Source organism: Acipenser ruthenus, chromosome 14, assembly GCF_902713425.1.
Source record: "Acipenser ruthenus chromosome 14, fAciRut3.2 maternal haplotype, whole genome shotgun sequence".
NCBI classification, from domain to species: Eukaryota; Metazoa; Chordata; class Actinopteri; order Acipenseriformes; family Acipenseridae; genus Acipenser; species Acipenser ruthenus.
In genome coordinates, this window is record NC_081202.1 from 19,206,039 (window position 1) to 19,229,554 (window position 23,516).

At 36.9% G+C, this 23,516-nt stretch overlaps 1 protein-coding gene and 1 long non-coding RNA gene across 3 annotated transcripts in view; one reads left to right on the plus strand and one right to left on the minus strand.

Annotated features, from left to right (window-relative positions):
• LOC117973536 (uncharacterized) overlaps positions 1 to 20,970 on the minus strand; it is a 30,314-nt gene extending 9,344 nt beyond the window's left edge. Inside the window, exons 1-2 of one of the 2 annotated variants that reach the window (XR_009307259.1) lie at positions 19,548 to 20,970; positions 18,726 to 19,298 (exon numbers count right to left, since the gene is read on the minus strand). This is a non-coding gene — a long non-coding RNA (uncharacterized LOC117973536). Of the gene's footprint in view, positions 1 to 18,725 lie in introns of both variants that reach the window. The other variant, XR_009307257.1, reaches the window with a different exon arrangement.
• Positions 557 to 22,873, plus strand: LOC117419927 (nicotinamide phosphoribosyltransferase). Its single transcript, XM_034033325.3, has 11 exons — positions 557 to 720; positions 7,505 to 7,661; positions 8,132 to 8,235; positions 8,492 to 8,620; positions 9,848 to 10,006; positions 10,194 to 10,330; positions 12,145 to 12,370; positions 14,122 to 14,241; positions 15,594 to 15,734; positions 21,125 to 21,259; positions 21,540 to 22,873. The coding sequence occupies exons 1-11, from the start codon at positions 667 to 669 to the stop codon at positions 21,651 to 21,653; spliced, it is 1,476 nt and encodes a 491-aa protein (XP_033889216.2). The 5' UTR covers positions 557 to 666; the 3' UTR covers positions 21,654 to 22,873.
• The last annotated feature ends 643 nt before the right edge of the window (positions 22,874 to 23,516 follow it).

Below are 23,516 nucleotides of genomic sequence, written 5' to 3' on the forward strand. Positions count from 1 at the left end.
CCATGTAATGCCACGAACTTTACATATGGTCAACACCTCCTCCCGTTTTGGTCTGCGAGGGCCCCATTCAAAGGATTTACATTCAACTGTCCTGCACTTTCACTCAGTGAAGTATGAAGGACATTGTGTGACAAAATGAAAAATAAATGAATGAATATATAGATGTGTATTTATTTATTTTGACATTTATTTTGAAATTTATTTATTTTTCATTTTGGCATAAAATATCCTCCACAGTGAAGCAGAATGGCTCACATTTATTTTTGTTGCAACTGCAAGTGGAGATCTTTATATTACGTCGCAGTACAGCTACAGTGTACTTTCAAACAGACATTTTTAAAGTTTCTGGGATATTATTATTATTATTTTGCACATTAAAATCCATTGCATTCACCCACTGAACTCCACGCTCAGTTTAGCACGCACTCATTCAAGCCCCTGACAACTACATGAGACCCACAAGCAGCAATCGCAGAATTGTTACAAACCCTGCCTCCAATAATTCGTCAATGCCCGCCCACTGCCTGTGTATCTAAGTGAAGGTTATGTTAGGCCCGCCTCCTAATTGTACATCATCTCTACCCCAGCGACGACGCTTGGTTGTGAGTCCATGCTGTGCAGAATACAATAAATACTGATATAGCAGCAGGACGAGCCAAAGGGAAGATGGAGCACAGCGGCGCAGACTTCAATATATTGCTAGCTACGGATTCCTACAAGGTAACGACGAGGTTTGGTCAGATATTTTTTATTTTTTTAAAGTAGAATGGGGATAAAAAGAGAAGGTGATATTGCTTCCCAAGGCCATCACGCTTTCCTTGGTTCCCTTGTGTGCTACTTTCTGTAGGCCAAGCGGTAGGTAGTACAGCGGGTAGCGGCACTAAATCATGGCACCAGAGGGTACATTTTGATATCGGCAGGTGGTAGACCTCGTGATGGTTTTTGTCGTTCATAAGTGTAAGACAACATGTACGATTTGTCCTTTATTTTTTACTGATTGAATTGTGTAAGACCCTACGATGATATGCACATTTTTAACTGGACAAGGGTTGGGGTATTCCAGAATGCAAGCAGGCAGGTCACAGGAGTGACCCCAAAGACAATACCTGATGGCGATTTTTTTTTTTTCTCTTCCTATTTCCTTGAGATATTATTCATGTTTAGTGCAAGGTGTTTCTACGGGTCGACCTATTCTGAAGAAACAAAACTGAAACTAAATGTATTATGAAAAGGGGCAGGGCACATATTCTTGTGCCACAGTGATGTAATTGTGATGGCTATTTTAATCTAGAATGTTACAATGGTTTTTAGTACTATTTTATAGATTAGCCCTATTCAATTTGTTCACATAGTTCACGTACTCTAGCGTTATGTTTTACATTAGGTTAATAACGAATGGCAGTTATACAGGTCACTGAGTAATGTTAACAACCAATCATTTTTTACTGTTTACATTGTATATACATTGAAACTACTGTATATATGCATAGGGTTAAGACAGTTATTTTTACTCTTTGAATCCTCGCAAAGACGATATCAATCAATCAATACTTTAATTATATAGCGCCTTTCATACAAAAAAATGATATCAAAGCGCTGTACAGGACAAAACATAAGAACATCAAAATACAGTACATTTGTATAGAAATTATAGAAACAAAGTTTAGAATTCAGTTTAACAAAGTTAATCTAAAAAAGGACGTTTTCAAATTTGATTTGGTCATCAAATGATGTAGTACTTCTGATCGAAGGTGGCAGTGCATTCCACAATGTGGGAGCACAGTGACTAAGCTCTCTAGCCCTTCCTTTTTGTATACACTTGTGGGAGGCACACAAGGCCTGCATCAGCTGATCTTAAATAAATACAATAAACAGCAGTGACAAGTTGTACTAAAATATAGGCTACCAATGTCAAAACATATTTACTTTGAAAAATACACAGTACTATACATATTGACATATACTCAGTGATGTATGTTTTATTCAGCTATACATATAAACAAGTGCTTAAATGTAACTCATTACTGCAGGGATGGAAATAAGACTTCCATTGCATAGCAGTTTGATCCATTCCTGGTTTTACTATGAGTTTAATCAGATACACCTGAGCTTATTACTTATACACTGTGGCTGATCAATTGAAACCTGAAATGGGGGCATCTGCTATGCAGTAGAAGTTTTATTTTGATCACTGTACTGTAAATCAAATGGCTTGGAAAATATCAGCGGTAGCCTATATTTCAGTACAACTTGTCACTGCTGTTTCTTGTATTTATTTACTACAAGTTGTAGGTTCATACTACAGACTTCTCAGGTGGTTGGGCACTCAGTTCACCTGGCATAAACACACACCAGAGGCGTCCCTACATTGCTGTAAAAACCTATTTAAATAGCCCTAAAAAGATGAGTATAATGTTACTGCACTTTGTCCATCTATCTATCATTTAGGCTAAAGCCTACACAATAAACAAAAAAAACACCTGTGTATATCAGCAAGTGTCTTTAACAATAATAACCTGTTTTAAACGATTAGGATATTTGTCAGTGAGCTTTTGGTATGATTTCTTTAGTGATTTTTGACCATTCTTCAATGCAAAATTGTTCCAGTTCATTCAAATTCCAAGAACTTCTTTTGTGCACAGCCTTCTTCAACTCATACCAAAGATTCTCAATCAGATTTAAATCGGGACTTTGACTATGCCATTCCAGAACCTTGATTTTATTCTTCTTTAACCATTCTGAAGTAGATTTTGATGTCTGCTTTGGATCGTTGTTTTCTTGGATAGTCCAATTGGGCTTTAAACCAAGTTTTGTAGCGCAGGGTTTCAGATGGTTGGCATGCTTTTGGTATGCTATGGAATTCATTTTACCATATATTTGAATGTAATTTCCTGTACCATTAGAGGAAAAACAACCCCATAGAAGGATATTACCACCTCCATGCTTGACAGTAGATATGGTGTCCTTTTCTTTGTACGCCTCACCAAACTTTCTCCAAATGTAATGACCATCAGCGTGACCAAATAGCTCAATTTTTGTTTCATCACTCCACAAAACCTTTGATCAGAACTCAAATCCATAATTCAGATGCTGTTTTGCAAACTTTAAGCGATTGCCCTTTGGACGTTTTCCTAAGATTGGCTTTTTCCTTGGCCTGCAACCATTGAGACCTTCACCATGCAATACTCTACCTATGGTTGAAACAGAAACCCCAGTCTCACTTGCAGCCAATTCACTTTGGATATCTTTGGCAGTCAATCTCGGATTGTTATTAACCTTCCTCACAATTCTTCTTGTTCTTGGTGAAAGAACCTTCTTTCTTCCAGATCGATGGAACAGTGTGACAGTACCATGAGACTTGTACTTCTTGATAATAGAAACAGTAGTTGAAATTGGGATACTCAGGTGCGTGAGCCTCATAAAGTAAGCCATCATGGATGGTCATCTTGCCTCTCACACAGAATACATGCCTGCCACAGCGCTCCTCTGGGTCCTAAACCCTGCTAGGTACAGACAGGGATTGCAGTAACCACACTCCGGCCATGACTTTTGCAGACATTAAAGGTTTGCCGACATAAGCGGGTTCAACAGTAGAGTTTTGAGCAAAATACTGGAGGAAATCTGTCCCAGGAGAAGTGTCCAAAAAATGGGAGAGTCCCGACAAATAAGAGAGAGTTGACAGGTCTGCTATTATATACTATAATATATAATCTGAGAGCGAGAAATTGTGCGACAATGTGGTTGTAAGTAAGGTAAAGATGTGCACACAAACTTTCATCACATAATATGAGTGTGCCACTTAAAACAAGTAAACTTTTGTCTTTGTTGCAATTCCATCTCTAACACAAGAATGAAAATGAAAAAAACAAACAGATTGGTGCCATGGAAAGGGATGTAATCATGTTTGTACGTTTTGGTTAATTTCCCAAATAATGACATTTGATATTTCTGACCAAACTGTTAATCTTCTTTGTAAGGTATACTTTTTAATGAATCAGTGCAAGATCGCACAAAAGCTGCACAAGCACGTTGGTAGGAAGAGATCAGCGCTTTTGAGTATCTAACTGCTGAGCCCTCTAGATACATATTTCCAAAAACTCCTTGTTTGGTTTCAAAATGCCTTTTCACATTGTATTCCTTAACTACTGACACATTCATTGCACATCAAACACATTGGCATTGTGTTCTGTACAGTTTGTAAAATAAATAAGTATTTATTGGTCCACTCATTGTTAAATCTATGATTTTCACCATAGTTTGCCACTTTTAAAAAGGAAAAAAAAGACAGAAAAAAACTTTTAATAGCAACACGAGTAAAATCCCCCTCGGAGTACGCAAAGCGGAACTCAATGGAACTGGCTTGAGCTTGTCGCGCCGTGGCTTAGTGACTGAAAAGGGGTGGTGTGATGCGTGCGCTGCTTTGCCGGATACAAAAATAAAACGCTTCTTAATCAAGAATTGATTTACAATGTTACTGTTTTTAGTTTCCATATTTATTTGTTAATTTTTATAATTTTTGCTGACTGTCGGCGAGCCACTTGGTTGTCCCTTGCAATACAAGAGATATTGTCAAAAATTCCTATTTAAAGAACTTTACTGTCTGGAACATACTGTTCATCTGGAACAAATTATTCCCCCGTTCTCACTGCTGATCCTTATCAGTATGCAGTCCTTCAGGTTTACATGGGGGGCAGTTCCAATGGAATGGTACATTTTGTTTCACTGATAAGTTGTCAATGTCATACTATATCAGTTTTTTTGTTTTTTTTTGCTGATGGGTCGATCCTTATAAATAGAAATCTGATCATTAGTAAGTCTTGGGCTTGCCAGTAGCTTGATATTGTTGTCTTCTGAAAAGTAAGGAATGGCCCAACGATCCATTGTGGACAGCAGCCAATTTCAACAAAAAGTATTGCTGCACATTGCCCGTGACAGGAAAAATGTCATGGCTTTTTATTTTGAACTAAAACCAAAAAAAAATAATACATCAAAACTGTAACTGCACACATTTCCCAAAGTGATATTGTAGAATCACTAGTTTACAAACAGAGACGATCTGAATACACCATCAGTAATTGATCTAACTAGCAAATCCCTTATTAAACCCAAAGGCAGTTGTCTATAGTATGATACTTTGTACAGACTAGCAATCCTGAGTAGCCATAATAACAATTGTCGGTACTGAGGGTACATAAGTAAAAATATTCAATTCTACAATACAGTCAGTATTACTAAATAAAATTGAAATGTTTCAAGTAACTTTTTTGTTGACTGTGCTGAGGCAACACACTTTGGATTTTTAAAACCCACTGAAGAAGGCACTATGGTATTTGAAACGTCCACTTTCGACCATTTTAAATCGATGCAAGCAAACTTTATGTGGCCCAATATATGTAGACAAGAAATATATATAGGTCTGTGAATACTGGCAAGCAGCTGCTGCCATTGCAGAAGGATAACTGTTGAGAACAACGGTGACTGAGAGTGTCTCATATTTGAGACTTTGCATGATGCTGCAATGGGAGAGGGAGGTAGCGGAGAAAGGTCTAATGTAACTAGAGAAATGACGTGACATTTAGCCACCTCATTCTCCACTTCTCTTTTGGCTCCGATATGGTATAGGGTGGGGCAAATCAAGACTGGTTGCAACATCCAATAAGACTATAGGGATAAGGCTACTTTTTCTACTTCAGTGAAGTTCCAGAAAGTGCTTTTGAAGCATATTGCAGTTTGTCATGCTGACTCTGCACTAACATGTAATGACATGCAATAAAAACATGTAAATGTTTATTTTTGGTTTTAGTTACAGTGAGGCTTTACGGTAAGCTCATTGCATGTGATTTGAAAGAAGTTTATGATGAGTCAACCACTTAGTTGACATCAGGACTGAGTGTTTATATACAGTTTTGATTTAAGGAGTGTTTACCCTAGAATAAATTGATAATGGATGGGGTTAGGGGAAGCAGGCAACATGCCTTCTGGAAAATAGTTTTAAAGTAGAAGTTGGCACCAGGTAGAAAATCCAGAACCGGGTACCCGCTGTGAAAAATACCCAGATGCCCAGGTCTTTTTCAGGTAATGATTAAAAAAAAAAAAATTAATGTTTTGAGTGCATGATACATAGTTAAATACTATGTAGTACACATTCATTTAGTCTCTTCAGATCTGTAGACTTCGTAACCTCTTTTCAATACTGGAAAGATAGAAATAATAATAATAAAAAACATCTTAGTTTGAATACAGTTTGTTAAATGCACTTCATCTGCGCGATTCTTTGTGCCATCTATTGGTCAGATTACGCTATTGTTGTTAATGTAATGTACTTGTATTGATTCAGGGTGATGCAAGGGTTCCAAAAATTGAGGTTTTATTTATTTTCTCAATCGGAACACAGCGTAGTTTACACAAAACAAAAGTATACAGTATGAAAGCAGTATATCTTTCTCTCGCTTTCTCTCCTGTTTATCCCTTTTTGTCACATCTGGTTTTTCTAACTTTATTGTTCACCGGTGTCTCTTTGGCAAACACAATAGTCCAGAAAGGTGCAGTCCTCCAAATCCAAACTGATAAATAAACGTAAATATTTCAGTCTTACATTAACATGGCATCCAAGCAAAGCATTGAGCAATGTTTTTCTCATACATATTTTTATTGTTTTTTAATTTGGAATCGCCAATTATTTTTCTTATTTTCTCCCCAATTTGGTAAGCCCAGTTACTGTTTATTTCAACCCTGCTCACTGCTGCCATCCCCGTGCTGACTTGGGAGAGAAAGACGGACACACGCGTCCTCCGAAACGGATGCCGTCAGCTTCTTTTCATTCTGCAGGCCCACCATGCAGCCACCTCAGAGCTCTAGCATCAGAGGACCGCGCAGCTCTGGGCATCTTACAGGCAGGTCCGCAGGCGTCTGACCAGTCTACAGGGGTCGCTGGTGCGTGGTGAGCCGAGGACACCCTGGCTGACCTAGGCCTTCTCCCTCCCCCCGGACGGCGCTCGCTGGGAATAGCAGTGGAATAGCCTGGGCTCGAACCGGTAACCTCCAGGCTATAGGGCGCATCCTGCACTCCACGCGGAGCTCCTTTACCGGATGCGCCACTCGGAAAGCTTCTCATACTGATTTAATTTTGTACTTTGCACCTTACGCATTTTGGAAAATTTTTGGTAAACAGACATCCATTTTCAGTCTGTTTTCTGGGGTGCACCGCTCAATACTTTTGTATTTGTTTATTTATTTTTAAGTAAACTTTATTTTTTCTTTTTGGTAAGAAACTTTATCTGTGCAATAACTGTAGATAAAGCAATCTGTATTGGAAGTAACACAGTTATTATTATTAATGGATAATTAAGAGTTATCACTGACATAAAGGATGGTATGTTGTTTTATTTCCGATTTAGTTCCTGAGAAGAATAGGTTCCTTATAGCGAGGGTGTACTGTACTAATAATACTCTGCAGGACAATAAAACATTCTGTTCTGTTTTTTGTTTTCTTTCTTGTACGTAGGTGACTCACTATAAGCAGTACCCTCCCAACACAAGCAAAGTATATTCCTACTTTGAGTGCCGTGAAACAAAGACTGAGAATTCCAAGGCCAGGAAGGTGAAATATGAGAAAACAGTATTTTATGGCTTGCAGTATATTCTGAATAAATACTTAAAAGGTATCTATATATATATATATTATTTTATTATACCTTTATTTTACATTTTTACAGTATCTGTGTGTGAAAAGTTAGCAAAAATGGTTAGCAATACCTAGGTATATATTTTAAAGACACAAGTGGTGCAGATTTTGGAGTGTTTTACCAAAGTTTATTGTAGAAAGTCTGTTCCACGCCCTCTGTCGATGAGTGAAGTAATCCTATAAAATAAAATCATTCCCTGACATTCAAAAATAAATGTTACCACACAATAATTGGTTAGTTGTAAGCTGTGTTCCCAGAAGTCTGAGAAATTAACCTATGAAACTGTACACTGCGCACTTGGAAGGCTTAACATAGTTTTGCACGAATATGCCAAACTGAAGATATACTGACTAATCTTCAAAAGCGTAAAGTGCTTCTGTTACCTCAAGAGAAGCATTGAAATGTAGTAATCAGGAAGTCATTTAATATTTAACTTATTTTAAAAGGCAAGGTGGTGACTCTGGAAAAAATACAGGAAGCCAAGGAGGTTTACAGAGAACATTTTCAAGATGATGTCTTTAATACAAAAGGATGGAACTACATTCTGGAGGTAAGATGCATCATGTTCACATATATTCAGAGGAGCTCATTTTATAGGATACAAGGCCTGGAAATGAAATAAATGCCACAGTTGGACGGGGGTGGGGGCGGGGATACTAGGTAGGTCAAAAACAACATGGTTTTTGAAGAAACTGGGATTCTAGCTTGTGAGTTGGAATACACATTGCAGTGTAACATACACATATGTATTTCTAACAAAGCAGTGCCCGAAACCCATTTCTGTTGAATCTGAATTTCATTTTCAGAAATATGATGGACATCTCCCCATCGAAATAAAGGCTGTCCCTGAGGGCAGTGTTATTCCAAGAGGAAACGTGCTCTTCACTGTTGAGAGCACTGATCCTGAATGCTACTGGCTGACCAACTGGGTCGAGGTCTGTATGACACATTTATACATTTCATTGGTTAAATATTTCACAGGCTAGCTCACCCCTTCCCCAAATGTATGGAAATGAATAATGATGAAAACCAGTTTTTTTAGATGACAATCACCTTTTCAGTCATCGGTGTGGGTACTAGATGTATAGAAAATAAACTGGGTCTAACTTGGAATGTGAAATGTGGCTTTGCTGCCTTATCCCAAGAAAGGGTAAAGTTAGAGATTATGGGCCCTTCCCATAGCTTTTACGTGTAAATTGTTCAGCCTACAAGTTTCATGAATATCAAACTGTTTTATTATTACAAACAGGTCTATAAAAAAATTAATAATAATAATAATAATAATAATAATAATAATAATAATAATTTATTTGAATAACAGAAGTTAAAGCTTCATGAATAGAACCCTATTTAATCTTAAAACATGCTAATTAAGTAGGGATTGGCACATAGAAGGCACAAAAGATTGTTACCAAAACATATTTGTACGCAGTGTTACTGAGAATTCAGCAAGTCATCCATCAATGAAGGGACCAGAGCTGCATGCTGTATGCACAGATGAGTTGCGTGTCTGAAAATGCGTGGGGAAAACCAGACTGCAGACAGAAGCTTTTATTTGACAATTTACTGCGATATGTAAACGTTAATGGGGAAACAATAAATATTCATCAGCTAGGGAGGGGTGCCTGTGAAGAATGTAAGCTCCTGCATATTAGATTAACATGAGTTACTGATAGTTATTTGAAAATTGAAAACGTTATATGAATTGCTTTTATATGTAAAATATTAGGTGCAAAAAAACTGTCTGCTGGCACTGTAGTTTATTGACTAGTCAATTAATGTGATGTATTCACAGGCGTTTTTGTTATTGCCAGCTGATATGCTCATTTTATTTGGTTTCTTTTTACAAAGTGCTACTGTTCAAAACTCTGCTGGTAAATTGAGGATAGGCTGAAGGAGGTGGGGCAGGACCAACAGTTAGTTATATTATTCGATCCACAACTGCCATCCTGAATTTAAAGTACAGCTTGTATGCCCACCTCCAAACGATTAAGTTATACATTAAAATAACATCCGAACACAAGGACACGTTAGGGGTATATTTAAAAGATGACTAACAAATCCAAATATATGGTGATAAAGTCCAGAAATAATAACCTGGTTTTAGATCTTCGCTCAAAGATTGTCTTTAAATTCTGTTCGTTCCTGTCATTCTAATGCAGACTATCCTTGTCCAAGTCTGGTATCCAGTCACTGTTGCTACCAACTCAAGGGAGCAGAAAAAAATTTTGGCCAAGTATTTGATGGAAACATCTGGGAACTTGGAACGTCTAGAATACAAGCTGCATGACTTTGGATACAGAGGAGTCTCCTCACAAGAGGTAATAAAGCTCCAGTTTAAAAAATAAAGTGGAATACATTTGATAAATTAGAGTCTGACTTTGTTGTAGTCCGTTGATCGTCATTTTGAAATAACAGTAGATATAATTAAATACATCAAAATGTCATCAGTTAATATTTGTGGGTCTGTGCATTCTGATTGTCGCTAACACTAAACATTACATTTAGACTGCTGGTATAGGTGCATCGGCTCACTTGGTTAACTTCAAAGGAACAGACACTGTAGCAGGGATTGGTGTTATTAAGAAATACTACGGGACCAAGGACCCAGTGCCAGGATATTCTGTTCCTGCAGCAGAACACAGGTATGTTAGTGACACCCCAACAAAACCTGGTACAGTCGCCACCGCTTAGAACTGGCACGTTCGTGTTAACGTGATTCACACGCATTAAGAGATGGACAGCATGAACTGCCACACAATAATCTGACATTCAGAATGTCCCTCAATCGCCAGTACAGTAATCAAAACAAATAAGCGTGTAAACGGTTAAAGGGTACATAAGGACCTTTTTATTTTATTGTGTTGCTACAACTGTTTACGTAAGGTGTGTGTTTTAAATTTTGTTTTTGTGTTTTTTTCATTTTGACCACTTTTTTAAACTTATAAATTGCTTTCCCTGCCTCAAAAACACAAAAACAAAATTTAAAACACACACCTTACGTAAACAGATGGCTTCACATGTACTCACATGGACCTCTCAGAACTACATTTCCCAGCATCCTCCTGCTCACTGGCAAATCCATCTGGGAAATGTAGTTCTGAGAGGTACATGCAGGTACATGTGAAGCCATCATGAGGCAGGGAATACAATTTAAAAAAGTCGTCAAAATGTAAAACAAAAAAAATTAAAACAATACACACACCTTGCGTAAACAGTTGTAGTAACACAATAAAATAAAAAGGTCCTTATGTACCTTTAAATCTTTATTAAGACACTCATTACACTAATAAAGATGTATTAAAACCTATGAATGTAATAAAAAGTAATGCAAGTGCAGAAATGTACAGTACAGGTAGGCTACATTACTGCAGATTGTTTCCAGCGAAGAACTCTGTGATACGCATCTGGACAATCTTTTTTTTTGCAAGTATGGACGACAAGAAATCCCAATTCGTCTCTATATCCGGATGCTGCTCCATAGCACGCCACAGTGTTACAAGCGCAGCACGCACGCTTACATCGGAGCATCCTGGTCGCTAAGGTGACACAGCTGAGTAGGCTTCCTCTGACATCCTCTCTGGTGTTGTCAGAATTTCAGTTTCGGTTGTATTTGCGTCAGCACTGTTCCTCAACTACAGAACCCCCAGCTTTTTTGAAGCAATGTTGCATTGTTTGCTGATTGACAGAGTTCCAAGCATGCTTTAGCAAGAGCACAGCATCTACAGAGACATTTTATTTACACTGAATTTTTGTGCTGATGCTAATCGCTTTTCTCTTTCCAGCCATGCTTGCTTGCTGTTGCAGTCGGTGCTGTTTTTTCAAACAGTAAACCTGACCCTGCATACAGGGATTAAATAACCATGGTACAGTACAGGGGTGATCGCTCAGTAATGAGGTGCAAACAGCCGATTGATCGATCTGTATTTTGTATGTGAATGGCAAGGTAACAAGGGGAAAACAGCTGATTGGTGCATTAGTAAGAGCGATTGCTACAATATAAGCAGTGCGTTTTGTTGTTTAAATCTATGTGAATGGCACATAACAAGATCCAAACAGCTGTTTGCCCGAAATATACACGGTATAAACAATGCCTTTGTTATTGAAATCAATGGGAATGGCAAACACTATTTGTCTGATATTAACGGCTCCCTGAAATAATGGTGGATACTGTAACATTTTACTGCCACTGCTAATACAGCAAAACAAAACAAAACAAACATAACTTTTTGTATCATGATCACACAGTTTTTTTTTTTTCCCTTAAAGATGCAATGTACACAAAAATGTATTTTAGCATGTACAACAGCACTTCAAGTACAGTCCATTAATTTAAATTTAAACTGTCGCTAATCTAATTAGTACTGTAATCAAAAGTGGGTGTTAAACTTTGTAAAAGCTTTTGTAGTTTGGCTATGTGTTCCTTGAAGTAATTAACTCCCTGACTCTTTATTTATAGTACTATTACAGCCTGGGGAAAGGATTATGAAAAAGATGCATTTGAGCACATTGTAAAGCAGTTCCCTTCAGTGCCGGTATCAATAGTCAGTGACAGCTATGACATTTACAATGCCTGTGAGAAGATATGGGGTGAAGACTTGAGGAGCTTAATCGAGACCCGTAGTGCTGATGCTCCTCTTATTGTCAGACCAGACTCAGGAAATCCACTGGATACAGTACTGAAGGTAACATACCTTTTAAAAGTAGCCTAATACTTTAATTTCTGATTATTTCACTCATTTAAACACATACTACCCTTAAACAACTTAAGTAATAGAGCATATGACTGGGGTTGTGCATGTGTTGCCTTCTCCCTAAAATATTTTCAATTTTTATCTCGACAGCACTACAACCGCTATGTAATTGCATTGGTATCCTATAGTTTAACAGTTTAACATTTGTCAGTGCTGAAGTGAACTGGTCACATTTCTTGAGAATTTGTTCAAAGGAGTGGGAGAGAATACACAGACTTGCCAAAAAAGTACAGATTTGTCTTAACAGTGGTAAGAACCATGTAGCTTCTAAGGTTTCTGTGATTTGGGTCACTATTCAGTGCACACGTCTGCAGGCTCAATCTGTCAAGACCTGCTTGCTTTAGTTGTTCTTTCTGGTAGTGGTTTCCTGCAGGTTTTGCCATTCCACTAACGTTTACTGGACAAATTGGTCAATGCAGCAACTGTGTTGGGGGATAAGCTGCTTGCACAGGCACCCTGTTCTGCTTTCCCAAGATTGTTTGTGAATAGTTGCATATATTCCGAAACAGTCATGTGACGTGTCAAGTTATCCACTAGACCCAGCTTATACAGGTCAAGTGGATTACTTGGCACGTCACGTAACACATAAGTAAGCATACATTTTATGGATTTTCTAATTTTAGTGTATATTACAATAGATATTTTATTTAAATTTCACTTCAGGATAAAATCAATACGTTTCCCCACCTTCTCACAAATCCATATAGATGGCAATTGCATATGAAAATTACTTTTTGCCAGATACTGCCAATGTTGCACATTTACACAGTTAAAACAGATAATTTTCTGGTGTAGGGACACATATTGATCAAATGTTTCTTGACATGTATTCGAAGGCAAAAATCCATGTCTGCCAGAAGTTACATAATTTCTATCAATTAGAAACACGCAAAACATGTTTTGACTTGCACCTAGTTACCATCTTGCCAGAATTTGTGTGATTTAGTTTCTAAAATGGCAAGTGAAAAAAGAGCTCCTTTTGATGTTTTGGATTAATGTATTTTAAAAAGAGGGTCAACACATCTGCTCTTTACCCTCTATTTAAAAATGATACCCAGCAAGTAGTAAACAGACCAGATTAGGATGTGCACACATCTCTACTGAAAGCCACAGGCGCTGCTTCAGATTTGGGAAGCGAGTCAGAAACCGGTATGCCACTCAAAGGCCTCAACAGTTTTCATTTGCTTGTTCAGCTAAAACAAAAAAGGCTTAAGTAAGCCTCAGTAATGTCGTTATTACTTCATGAATATGTGTCTATGGCCATTGTTTATTGCAAAGAAATGGCAATGGCAGGGAATACAAACAAAACCCGCAATGTCTACTTTTTATGTACTGTTTTTTGCCTGAAATACACACAATAGACAATACAAACTACTATATGGCATCCTTTGTTTTGTAGTTCAGTGAGGTAAAGCAAGGCCTTCACAACCTATCGTGGCTTTGTATTTTATATTACTTTGACTATTCTAATACTTGTCTGAATTCTGAACTATGTTTGTCCCAGCATTATAATTTCCAGATTGCTGCCAATACAATGATGTATTTTTGTTACTGCAACCAAGAATACAAACTACAAAGTTACATTATGCCTTGGCAAATCAGATTTGTTGCATGCAATTATACTTGTTTTTGGTTTGTGCTAAAGTTTTGCATTTGTTTTAACTGTTACACATTTCATCTAGGTCCTGGAGATCTTGGGAAAGAAGTTTACTCCGACAGAAAACAGTAAGGGGTTTAAGGTGCTACCACCTTACATCAGAGTTATCCAGGGAGATGGTGTGGACATCAATACTTTACAGGAGGTTTGTAGACCTCTTCTCTTAATAAGGGGGCTAATTGGGTCACAGGTCGTTTTGAGACACCTCCATTTTACTGGTCATAGCTGTTCTAGATTAAACAACTCATTGCAAAATAACACAAGCCCTTTGGCAGTACTTCGTAAGAGTGTGCAGAATTCAAATTCATAAATATACAGGACAAAGTTCATATTTGTAGTTATATAAACTCTACAGGCTACATTTGTCAATGACCTTGACATCAAATTGAAATTATGCTGTAGTCAAGAACAGAACTAGCTATATCAAGATTCAACACAGGATATTTCCCCTTCCTCTTGAACTGAACTTGAACTGAACTAAGATAAAATCCTGCTGTCAAAGATAATGTGTTCACATTACAACTGCAACAACACTGCAAAAGGAGGATGCTATTTATGTATAAATTTATAAAATATCTGCATTGTTTGGAGTACGATAATCAAATTTCCTTGCAGCTTGCAACTTTATATTTTCAATGGTATGGAAACTCCTCAGGGGAAAATCTTTACGGACACCCTTCACCTAAGATGGCTACCTTATTAGGGTCGTGTATTATTATTATTATTATTTATTTCTTAGCAGACGCCCTTATCCAGGGCGACTTACAATTGTTACAAGATATCACATTATACATTATTTCACATTATACAGATATCACATTTTTTACATACAATTACCCATATATACAGTTGGGTTTTTACTGGAGCAATCTAGGTAAAGTACCTTGCTCAAGGGTACAACAGCAGTGTCCCCCACTGGGGATTGAACCCACAACCCTCCGGTCCAGAGTCCAGAGCCCTAACCACTACTCCACACTGCTGCCCTGTGTAATTGTTTGGTTTCCGCTCAGTAAAGGCCTAACGCTTCTGGAGGTTGGCTTCATACTTCTCTTGTCCAGTTCTATTCCAGCAAAACGTGACAGCAAAACGTCACTGTGTGGAATTTTTCAGTTGTGTGTCAGATGTAATATTCCTTGCTTGGCAACCTTTTATTTTGTAAAACACTACCAGCAAAAAACACAAAGTGCTGTTTTTATAAACAAAGCTGACATAAACTTGCTTTAGGTGTAGCCACATCTGCTGTGGTTTACAGTGTAGCCTGTGTATAGTAGAGTGCTGAATGTTCAAACTCAACAAGTCGTGTGTTACACAATAATTCAGTACTGATATCAGATGGTTCATTGTCTGAGTGTTAAAATCACAATACCAAATGAATGAGCTGTGCTTGTTAAAAACAACATCTTTATTTTGCCTCTAAAAGCAGCTTCCAGACTTCCGTTATGTGTTGAAAATTGTGGGGGTGGGTGAATATTTAATGTGTTGCTGTTTTGTTTTCAGATTGTAGAAGGCATGAAGGAACACAAATGGAGTATTGAAAACATTTCCTTTGGTTCGGGTGGAGCCTTACTGCAGAAATTAACCAGAGATCTCCTAAACTGCTCTTTCAAGTGCAGTTATGTGGTAACCAATGGCCTGGGGGTATGTCATGTAAAGTTATATCTAATTTATTTTTCAGGTTAATTTGATTAGATATGTTACTGCATGGCATATTAATATATATGATGGTGTTTCGATAGATGACACACTCCTCTGTGTCCTAAGTGTCACCCATGGGACTACACGGGGTGTCTATTCAATTGATCTAATTGCCTTTCTCATGTGGCATGTGGTTCGCTTTTTACCATACAACGTGTGAAAACCAAACCTTTCTAACCATATAAATGTGTCATGCTGCCTATCGTGTTAAAAGAGGAGAGTGCTGGATTCACTATGGTTGTGTATCAGTTTTGCTTAGATATGTCTTGTGAAAATTTCCGCAATTTTCTTTAAAATTCACAGCATTGTCATGGGTAAAGTATCGTATTTCGCGGAATATGCACGGAAATATAAAAAATTGTGTACAGATTATAATTTTTTTTAAAAACCGCAAATATACAGATAAATGCACTGACATGAAAATTAACATCAAAGTTACTCAAGCACTTTACAATAGCTTGTGAAACGGTGTTGTAATTAACAGCCTGTAGGTAAAGTGTATCTGCAAGGACAGCTTTCAGTTCTAGTACGTCAGGTGCATGTTCACCATTTAGGTCTTGCAAAACAAATAAAATGTGCAACCCATACTAATCTTGTGCATCAGACGACTCATCAGTGTGACCACTGACAAGCAACCAGACTGTTTTACCAATTCCATAGTCTCCTGCTTGTGATACTCGGCAGCTTTAGGTAAGTATCACGTCTCAGCTGGGCTGATGAAGGAATTGCTCCACCATTTGCTACACTCTGTCTGAAGAATTTCCTTAACTTTTGGTTGTCCAATTTTTCAAAAGGGATATTTGCGCAAACAAACGCCTCTGTCAGGTCAAAATTTAATAAGTGGACTTTTGGAGTATGGAAGTCACTGTTTTTTGTTTCTTTGCGAGTAAAGCAGTTGTAGTACTGCTCTGGATTTCCAGCTTTCTCTTTTTGGTGAATCTAAATGCCTGTCAACAGACGAGTTTCGGTAGTGATCTACAGTAACATTGCAGGACATACAGAAGAACTTACCTCCATTGCTGTATACGTGATCTGCTGCAGACACATTTTTAGCCTTTTTAGAGACATCCATTTTCTTGTTCACAGCGTGTAGTATTTTAATTTCCCGCTTAGATTGCATATAGTGACATGACATAATCACTGCACAGCACTGTGTGCATGGCGAATATTACACGCAGGCACGTAGAGCTGTACAGTTTTGTTAATATGATTTTTATTTTTTGTATGAAATAGAAATTATGAAATTTATTTTTATTTCTTAAGAATATTGTAAAAATCGCGGTATTGGGCTAATTTCAAAATTTGCGCGCAGCCTGTGAAATCGCGATTTTCACAGGGCCTTAGATATGTCATTTAAAGTCAAATATTGGTTGGACGTGTGATAATGACGTATGATAGACAAACATTTAAAACTTTTGTGTCCATGTTGAGACTCCCTGCTAAATCCAAGATGCTTTACTTAATGTACCATTTTTTAATTGAATTCTAGAAGCCATTTACAGTTTGTCGAACTTATCTTATTTTTAAAGGACCTTTAAACAACTGTATTCCTTCTAATTAAAGAAACACTTTTTAAATCGTAATTAAAGAAGCACTTTTTAAATCATTTTTTTCTCAAAAACGGCCTGCATCTTAAATTCAAGTATAGTGATGCGTGTATTAAAATCGGCAACAAAAGACGTGACTATCCGAGCACACAAACAGGAACGTCACTGACTGCCCGAGAAAGACGAACAAAAACCTTACTGCCCAATCTCTAATCATCCATGATATACAGGGACTCATTTTCAAAGAAGCATCATTAGCTTCCTGAGGAATTCGAAGAGAAGCTTTTACAATTTCAGTGTTTTTTGTTATTAGGCTCTGCTCTAACAAACAGTACCAGCTTGGACAGATCAGAAATGCTGATCAGACCCCTGTATTTTTCGACATACCCAGCAATAACATAGTTCACAAAAAGGGAGAATAAAAGGTGCGAGTAGTCATGACTGGAAATGAGAAGCAGCGCATAACTGTAATGCTGTGCATGACATCGTTTTCTTATATGCGTAATTGAGTTTGTATCTTTGTAAATGCATCTTTTATTTGAGCTTTTATTTTTCCTCAAATTCAGGGTCGGAAATCTGGTCTGCTGCTTTAATTAGAGGGTGTCTTAAATTTGAAGGAATACATTCATTTTTCCTCTTATTAGCACTTGCAATATTATCATTGGTCCCCACTTTCTGCTTCCCAGTACCTCATCCTTTCCTGTGTCATAGTTCAAAGGTACCAGGATGCAGCAGCATAGTATATTATATTTATTTGCATATTCTGTATTAACAGAAAAGACTGCAAGCTAAAAGGGGAACCATTAGTAATCTAATGAGTGGTATAAAAAATAATTTTAAAGAAATAGTTAGCTGTCACGTTTTCACTTTTCACGTTCTCTTTTATTATATTATTTGCTCTGCACACACTCTTAACTCAGGGGAGACGTTAAGGAGGACAGAGATGTTTAAAACTCCTAGTGGTTTATGTTCGAGCACTGGACGAGCGGTGTGTCCTTAAAACCTTTTTATTTAATCAAGAAAATCACTCAGACTCATTTATTCAAAGTTTTACGAATCAGAGCAACATCAGCGCTCCTTCGTTTTATTAAAATGCCTTTAATATTGGTTTAGTAGTTTGCGCATACCACTAAAACCCGAAAACATGTAACAATAATTAGCAATCCTAAGTTTATTACAAGCTTCAGCATTTAATACTTCAATAACATAATACAATTATATGTATTCAGTGCAGCCCTCAGGCTGGCTAAGCACAAAGCCTACAAGCACCCACTGCTATGTTTCAGCACATTCAATATAACACTCTTAATACTAAAGCATAGTTTCAAAACCTCATAGCAATATAACCAATAAATGCGAGACACAATAATACCATTAATATGCTTACCTCCTATTATAAGGAAGAGTAGCGTGAACAAAAGAGAAGGACTGTTCTGTGGAGATCTGCAAAGGATGGACCACGTGGCTCTGCCAAGCTGAGTCTTGATTGTGGTGCCCTAGTGTGATCAGCCCAGGGTTTTTATACAATTTTCGTCCCATTGAAAGCAATGGGAGGCCCCAATTAGCTCCAATCATCAATCTATATTGACAGTCCTTATCTCTTGGCAAACAGTAATCTCTAAAGAAGTTAACCAACTCTTCAGACTCAATTGGAGTCATATGCCAACAAATCAACACTAGCCCATGTTCTCATCCACTCATTCTTGGCCCCCCTCCTTTCATCTGAAAAGTTAGGTGAAGCAGAGTTCACAAAATCCCTGCTACCTTGATTCACTACTTAATATGGGTGCATTGTAAAAAGGAGTGGTGTTTTAAATATATGCAACACCAATATAAGAAAAGTGGTGTTTTTTGAATATATGCAACACCAATAGTTATATCATAATATAGCAGTTATAGTTATAATGATTATAATTGATTACATGAACTTGGCTTTCAAAAATATATTCCCTCATGTCATCTCACTCTCAAATTAATTTCATTCTTTCCTTACAGGTGTGTGTTTAGCAGGTATTATAGGGAACTTCTATCTTATATCTTTTTAATGTAGAGTTTTCTCCTTATGGAAAACCTAACTATTTTACTGAGCTGTAAAGCTGTAATGTTTTTCTCCTATGGGCCCCTGGTAGCTTGAACTTAATTGACATCCAGATGACCCTGTATTTTTCAGCTATACACATACTGGCTAAAACCAGCTTGCTGGAGACACCTCTTTTCTTGCCAAGTTTAATAGTGATTAATGTTCCCTAGAACTTTCCTTACACCTGTATCTTACGTGCTTGTTCCGCCCGGCAACTAACTATCTTAGGTGCTAAGACCATCCGTTCTAACTCCCTATTTTTGCAGTCCGCCCGATACTATAAGCCTTCTGATAAAAAAATTCCGGCTTCTTCCCACCAAAGAGGCCTTCCAGCAGCTAATATTAATTTCTCCAAGGGCAGGCTGATAGAGAGTTCAAGAAGACAGGTCACATAGAGTTTACTCTCCTAAAACCTATCTCCTGCTTTTATTCTTCATTATTTATTCAATCCTTTTATTTTGTATTTTAAACACAACATCTTTTTATGCTGCGTCTTTTAACTTCAGAGTCAAACTAGTACCTTACTCCTTATAGCGTATGGCTGCTAACCTTATTACTTTCTGCTAGCAGCAGTATATCCGCAATATTACAATAGGATTTTATTCAATTTTTCTGCTCTCTATTTGTGGTGTATCTTCTGACAATGCTTATTTTTCTTAAGTTATAGTCTGCTTTTACTCTAGGTTGTTCTTACTCACCTACTTATTTTAAAACTGAATTACAAGCAGAAACCTACTCAAAGCGAGGTCTTTTAATCCTTTTCTGTTTTTCTCTTTCCCTTAAGAATACTCCTAACTCCTTTTCCCTTTATATTCAGAAGTTATAATTCTTGAATGTAAGCACACAGTAATTCTTTTCATTGAATTAGGACTCAGTTTTTAACTATGCACATCTTGATAGAAAACAGCTTCAGGTATGCTATCATATTAAGCAAAGTGAATCATATGATCTTATACATAAAAATTGTTCATAGTATTTCATACTAACAATAATTATCACTACCTATGATTATATGTTACCACAACAATCTATACCTTTTAAAACAAGCATATTAACATACATTTATTAGTACAGCATTACTCTGTAGTCAAGCTGAAAAGTCTTAACAGAGATTTCAGCACTAAATTCTGGGAATCGTGCCAATTTTAATAAGAGACTGCTCAAGGCCGGCCAGTGTATCAAGTTGTACCAGATTCTGTTATACGGTCTTACAGAGAGAGCACTTTACAGTATTTGTTACAGACTAAAGATTATTCAAACATTACAAATGGTTACAACACATATCATCTCATTAATACATTTCATTTTTAAATCATCCAGTCCATGTCCAAAGCTTCAGCTCGTTCCCAGCAGGACTCCACTTCTGTCTTGGGTTCAGCTCGGGTCGGCTCTGCAAACACCACAATACCTATTTTGCTCTACATTATTAGTGGGCAGACTTAATACAACTGAATCTGAATCAATCGAGGAGCCGTGAACTCTAGCCACTGAAATTCTCCATGCAAAGGAATCCAATTTCTTACTACACATAATAACTGGTTCGAGGTCACCCGTGACATAGCACTTGATATAATTGCATTTTACCTGAATGATTTTTTTCTTTTTTTATGTAGGCCATGTATTGACTGAAACTGATTTATTTCATTATAGGTTTCTGAATCTGTACAAAAGGAATTGTGAGCTTGAAATTCTTTTGCCTTTCGTAGGTAAACGTGTTCAAGGATCCAGTGGCAGATCCAAATAAAAGGTCAAAGAAAGGTCGCCTGTCCTTGCACAAAACACCCAGTGGGGAGTATGTTACTCTTGAAGAGGGCAAGGGAGATTTGGAAGAATACGGTGTGGTATGTGTAGTGCTTTTGTTTTTGTTTCTGGTTGTTTTTTTTTTTTTTTTTTTTTTTTTTTTTTTAAATAGTTATTTTTGTAGTAGCTGTTTGTGCATAAATCTGAAGAACCAAGTGAATGCTACAACATCATGTAATAATACTGTTGTTGTGTATAAGTAACTTTAATGCATCTATTTTTGTCTTTTAAACTTAGTTTTCTGGGCATGGGAAATAAAATATTTGCAGTAGCTCATTTAGTTAAAATTTGCTTTGAAAAAAATCTTTGTTTTCTTAACAGGATCTGCTTCACACAGTTTTCAAAAATGGCACAATAATTAAGACGTACACCTTTGATGAAGTGAGAGAACATGCCAAATTGAAGGAGACCGAACTGGAAGAACTGCTTCACTAATTCGAGATGGTGTATATGTAACACAGCCTGTGAAATAGTGTCCAAATACACTCTGCCCTCCTCTGAGCACCATCATTGGAAACCAATCTTTCTGCGAATAATGATGATGGAGGTTTTAATTACTTTCATGACCCAAGGTGGTACAAGAAGGCCTAACAATGAGGGCAGAGTGTAATTGGCTTTTTTGTACAGGTATATAATGTTTTAAATTTCAGAATCTACCAAACATTGTTGTACTGTTAAAGATGGGAAAAATAAAGACCAAGAGCATATAGCCATGCTTTAAACTAGTGCAGTTTATATTTTATATAGTTCCAAAGGTTGCACCGACAATACTCATTTAAAATGACTGGTAAATGTAGATTTATGCAAGTTTCTAAAAGTCAACACTTTGTTCAGCTGTAGCATATATAGATAATCGATAAATGTTGCTGAATGTGAAAGTAGTGTATGCTGACAGTTTACTTGTTATCCAGAGCTAGATTTGTTTTAACAAATTCGTGTTTGATTGGAAATTGCACTTTTTGTTTATTGTTACTTTTTATGTTATGTTTCTCTGTGAAAGCCAAATGACCATTTTTAAATAGTATGGTCACTTCTGTAGTAATAACACACAATGCTAGGCGTCTAATTGCTGTCTTGCTAAAAAAAGAATAAAATTAGGCTTCACAGTCAGTTATTTTCTGTTTTGTACTAGAACAAAATCTTTTTGTTTTTGTTAGTAATGTACTGTATGCCACCTTTTTAAATCATAGGAATCAATTTACAATAAGCTGATTTTTAACATTTTTATATGTAACTATTTTCAGTTCAAATTTGTATCTTTATGACTTAACGGTAAATTGTGTTTGAAAAGTGTTGCAGATATCTATTACAGATGTTAATGTGGCCAAATTCTATTACTACTTAATAGCATTACCTACATGGGGATACATGCTGTATATGAAGAAAGATTTTTGTTGTTGTTTTTAAATCCACAATTAAAATTTATTCAGTTTTATACCAGTTAAGTTATGAGTTCCCTACAACTGTGTTTATATCTGATCCACTTCAAGTTAAGTGTGGGTGCGCTGCAGAATGAATGCTGTAAAAGTCTTTGATTTGAATTGCTTGTCTTGTTTTATGTGCTGATGTAATGTTTCCAGAATTTAGATTTTTTTCAAACTTTTGTATAACCTGTTGTGGCTATGTTGTCAATAATATTAAAGTGACCACCCTAACTGTTTTGCATAAGTTTTTTTTTCTTCTTGTAACTGTAACATTAAGGTGATTGTAGCACCTTTTATTGCTGCTGTTGGCACAATTTACAATTACAACACATCAGAAGAGACTTCATTTTTATTTATACTAGATTTATAGTTGAATCCACTGCTACCTTTGTGATAAAAGTATTTCATTATTGTTTGAATACAATTGTTCTAGCATTTGACCAGATCTGTGTGTGCTGAAATAAAAAGCAGTATCCATACAACACTATTTTATTTTCAAGCTGTATTTACCTTTTTTTTCTGATTTCAGAGGTCATTACCTGGAAAAGGGAGGAGGTTGTTGTAATGGATCTCTTATTAAAAGTGATTTGTGTAGACTGATGGCGCTTAAGAGTCTGTACTTAGGTATGCACACCTAGAACAGTGCCAGTTTTTTGGGTGAGAACTTCGTAAGACTTCTCTTGCTGATTGGTTGCTTTCTTGTAGCATGTGTCATTGTGACAGGATAGCACTGTGGGCCCAGATGTTGCTTGGCAGGCAAGAGACTCCGAGACAATGAAGCTGCAGTTTAAGCACTAGAGTGCACAATTAATAAACAAAAAGACACAAAGAAAAAGGCACAAGGGCCAAATTAAAAGGTTAAACAAAACAGTAT